Source organism: Dama dama, chromosome 23 (genome assembly GCF_033118175.1).
Source record: "Dama dama isolate Ldn47 chromosome 23, ASM3311817v1, whole genome shotgun sequence".
NCBI lineage: Eukaryota > Metazoa > Chordata > Mammalia > Artiodactyla > Cervidae > Dama > Dama dama.
In genome coordinates, this window is record NC_083703.1 from 42,351,785 (window position 1) to 42,355,509 (window position 3,725).

A 3,725-nucleotide genomic window follows, 5' to 3' on the forward strand; every position below is an offset into this window, starting at 1 on the left:
TAGTGATGCTGGGATTCGGAGTTTTGTAGATTAAATCCCAATTTCACTGGATCGGGCTTTGTAAAGACATTGTCTTGTGAATACGGTTCCAAAGACGCTAGTTCAATTCAACGTTCTACTCAACCTGCAACTTATTTGTTTATAAACCACATTTTTCACTGGGGGGGGGTGGGGCGCGGGAGCCTATATTGAAGAGCCCATCCACTTTCTAAACTGGTCCTGAACTCTGAGAGAAACCGTTCCATTAGGAAAGCAGGCAAAGAAGCGCCCTAGTGTGGCCAAGGTGAACACACCCAGAACTGACGGCTGCGTCAGTTAACTCCTGCCTGGAGGCTTCCGCGCAGCCGCGATACGGCCCCAGAGCACCCGCCCAGAGCCAGGGACCTGCGAGGCTTCGTCCAATCAGAGGCCGCACCTAACCTCGGGCCGGCGTCTATAGACCAATGAAGACTCGAGCGCGCGGTCTTCTGGGAACGTGCCTCTCCCGGAAGCTGCCCTTCCCGTGCCACACTTAGGCGGGGCTAGCCTTACGGTCGGCTGCCCCACTGGCTGGAACGGCTATCCGTCGGGGGTCGCAGGCGGAGCCGGGCGCTCGAGTCTGCGCGTTTCTGGCTGGCCGCGCGCGGGAACCCGCAGAGGCTCTGGCTGGACCCGGCAGGTCCCCGGAGGGAGGGGTGCGGCGGAGGCGGCTCTTCCCGGCCCGCCTTGGGCAGGCGGCAGAGAACCGCGGAGCCTCGGCTGGCCGGGCCTGCGGTCACAGGGAGCTCCGCGTAGCCGCGTGAACGGAGCAGCCCACGCCGACCCTTGCGGTGATTTCCCCCGCACCTGCCCGGCCAACTGAGGCCCCCGCTGACCCGGTCATCTCCCGCACTGAGCAGGGCGGTCACTCCCGCGCAGGTAGGTGCCCCTGCGCAGGTCGGCGCTCCCTAGTCTCGTAGATGACCCCCGCGCAGGTGAGATGATCCCCGCGTACGTAGGAGGTGCCCCGCCGTCCGTGGCCCCCGCATGGCGTGGATGCCGCCTGGTCTCGCCGCGAGTCTGGGGCGGTCGCAGCCCCGCAGAAACTACCGCTCCCTGAGGACGCCCGGGCGGGCAACTGGTTGAGCTGCGGAGGCCCGAGATGCCGGTGATCGGCTTGGACGCCGGCTGATGGGGGCTCGGCTGGGGGCGAGGGGGTGGTGTCCAGCGAGGGAGACGGGCCTGGAGTGGGAGGTTACAAACTGGCCATCCTGGAACCCTGCTTCCCCAGAGTGGACCCCAGAGATGCAGGAGCCGGTGAAACGACCGCGCAGTCCCGGCAGGCAGAGTGTTCTAGTAGAGGGACAGATCAGGGGCGTGTCCACCCGCGACCTCGTCCACACTTGGGTTTTCTTTCCTCGTTGCGAAGTTGTTACAGTAACGCTTCATCAGTTCGCGGTGACCATTGAATGACGGGGTGTATATAAAGCTCTGGGAAGTAGAGTTTGGAGCGAGGGTTTACGAGGCTGGACTTGAGGCCCCGCCCCCTCCCCGAGGGGGTGGTAGGACCCGCGTAGGCGCCTGGGCCCCAGCGCTCTTTTCAAGGCCGGCGCTCTCCCCGCCTACCCTCTCCTTCCCCTGGCCAGTTCTCCACCTTCCTCTCCCTGACTGCCTCTTAACCTTGCCTGGGATCTTATCTCTTTCATAAGCTGATTTTTTTTTTTTTTTTAAGTTAGACACTCCCCGTGTCTCCCGTAAAGAATCCGCCTGCAGTGCAGGAAATAAGAGATGCGGGTTCGATCCCTCAGTCGGGACGATCCCCTGGAGAAGGAAATGGCAACCCACTCCAGGATTCTTGCCTGGAGAATCCCACGGACAGAGGAGCCTGGCGGGCTACAATCCATGGGGTCGCAAAGAGTCGAAAGAACACTGTTGAGCATGCATGCACAACGTTGAAATGAAAAAAAAAAAAAAAAAAAACTCAGTATTTAAGTTTGTAAATCTAAATGCATCCAATATTTTAGTAATGTTGTCCTCTGTTGGATTTTTGTGTAGTGAAATATTTTAATCAGGCAAGAAAGAATACAACTACAATAGTTATTGTATACTCTGAAAAAAAAAAAAAGCAAATAATTTTTCCTTATGCTTTTGGACCTTTTTTTTTTTTTTTTTTTAAGGAAATGTTTCATTTTGGCTAAAGCTGAAATTCTTACTTGCTGTGACCACCCCCTCACCCCACAGAGTCTCTTCCTTCTGGCTGCCCTTTCTTGGCTCATGGGACTCGCCTGTGCTCCCTGGAGCTCTTGAGTCTTCGCTCATTCCAGTCAACTCCAGCCTTGCTCCTTAGATAGAGCCCATAGTGAGAACTGTGGCCACCAGTATTGGTCCTGTCCTGTCCTCACGACATTTGTTCTCTTGCCCTGTTAGGAAACCCGCCTTCTCTTCACCCTCCCAGGCCCGGTAGGTGAGCTCATGATAGACAGATCGGCCTTCACGGGGCCACTGTACCCTTCTCCAGAGTGTGGTGTCTGCACCAGACACATGAGGGCAGTCACAGCTGTTCCACGCTTCCAGGAAAAAGCAGCCTTCCACAGTCAGTTGTACTACAGCTTATAAAATAAGATTGTTAAAATTCATAGTAATAGCTGTCATTGCTGACCGTGTGGGTCTCAGGCTTTTTAACTGAGTGCGTGGTATCCCCTGCTTCCTTTTATCCTGCGCTGCAGTCACGCACAGGTAGGGATGTTCCTGTCTCAAATGAGCAAGCTGGGGCCCAGGCGGACAAGGCGTCGGCAGCAAGGTGCGCCTAGAAGTTCGCCTCTCCACAGTGGGAGGACTGGTCCCTTGTGGGGCAGATGGTCATCAGCATTCACACAGGGTCTCTTCCACCTTCCAGCCCCCTCAGGTACAGGAGGCACCTGGGCCAAGGTCTCCCTTGGTGGGGCCAGTGATGGCGTCCGTGGACTTCAAGACCTACGTGGACCAGGCGTGCCGCGCGGCTGAGGAGTTCGTGAACGTGTACTACAGCACCATGGACAAGCGGCGGCGGCTGCTGTCCCGCCTGTACATGGGCACGGCCACCCTGGTGTGGAACGGCAACGCCGTCTCCGGGCAAGAGTCCCTGAGTGAGTTTTTTGAGATGCTGCCTTCCAGCGAGTTCCAGATCAATGTGGTAGACTGCCAGCCTGTCCACGATGAAGCCACCCCGAGCCAGACCACGGTCCTTGTGGTGATCTGTGGGACAGTGAAGTTTGAGGGCAACAAACAGCGGGACTTCAACCAGAACTTCATCCTGACGGCACAGGCCTCGCCCAGCAACACAGTGTGGAAGATCGCCAGCGACTGCTTCCGGTTCCAGGACTGGGCCTGCTAGCGGGGTGACAGGACACCCCCAGCCTGAACCCTGGGCTCACTAAAGCCTGAGGGGCCCCTGTCTGGGCATACAGCTGTTTGTCACAGCTGCCTTTTTGAAGTAGTAAAATATTCTATTTTTCTATTTGCCCAGTAGAGACTCTGGTTCTGGAAATTCTGATGAATAAAAGGTTCATACAAATGTTGCTTCTTTTCCCCTTGGGGGATGTGTTTGGGAAATACTGGGGAGAGGGGCCCAGGGGAACGAGGGTTAAAGCTGCAGAAGTACCAGCAGAAGGTACTGCAGAGACTGAGATCCAGGGCTGAGCACCTGCCCCAGACACAGGTGTGCACACAGGTGTACCAGAGCCAGACTCAGCCCGCACACAGAGGACACCCTTGGGACTCTTCGAAAA

General features: G+C 56.7%; 1 protein-coding gene across 1 annotated transcript; it reads left to right on the forward strand.

The window, feature by feature from the left end:
• Positions 1-546: 546 nt before the first annotated feature.
• NXT1 (nuclear transport factor 2 like export factor 1) lies at positions 547-3,511 on the forward strand. Its single transcript, XM_061126480.1, has 2 exons — positions 547-897; positions 2,855-3,511. Exon 2 carries the CDS (start codon positions 2,909-2,911, stop codon positions 3,329-3,331), a length of 423 nt encoding a protein of 140 aa, XP_060982463.1. The 5' UTR covers positions 547-897; positions 2,855-2,908; the 3' UTR covers positions 3,332-3,511.
• The last annotated feature ends 214 nt before the right edge of the window (positions 3,512-3,725 follow it).

Coding starts and splice junctions, on each gene's coding strand:
- NXT1 (XM_061126480.1), top strand. CDS start 2,909: ATGGCGTCCGTGGACTTCAAGACCTACGTGGACCAGGCGTGCCGCGCG.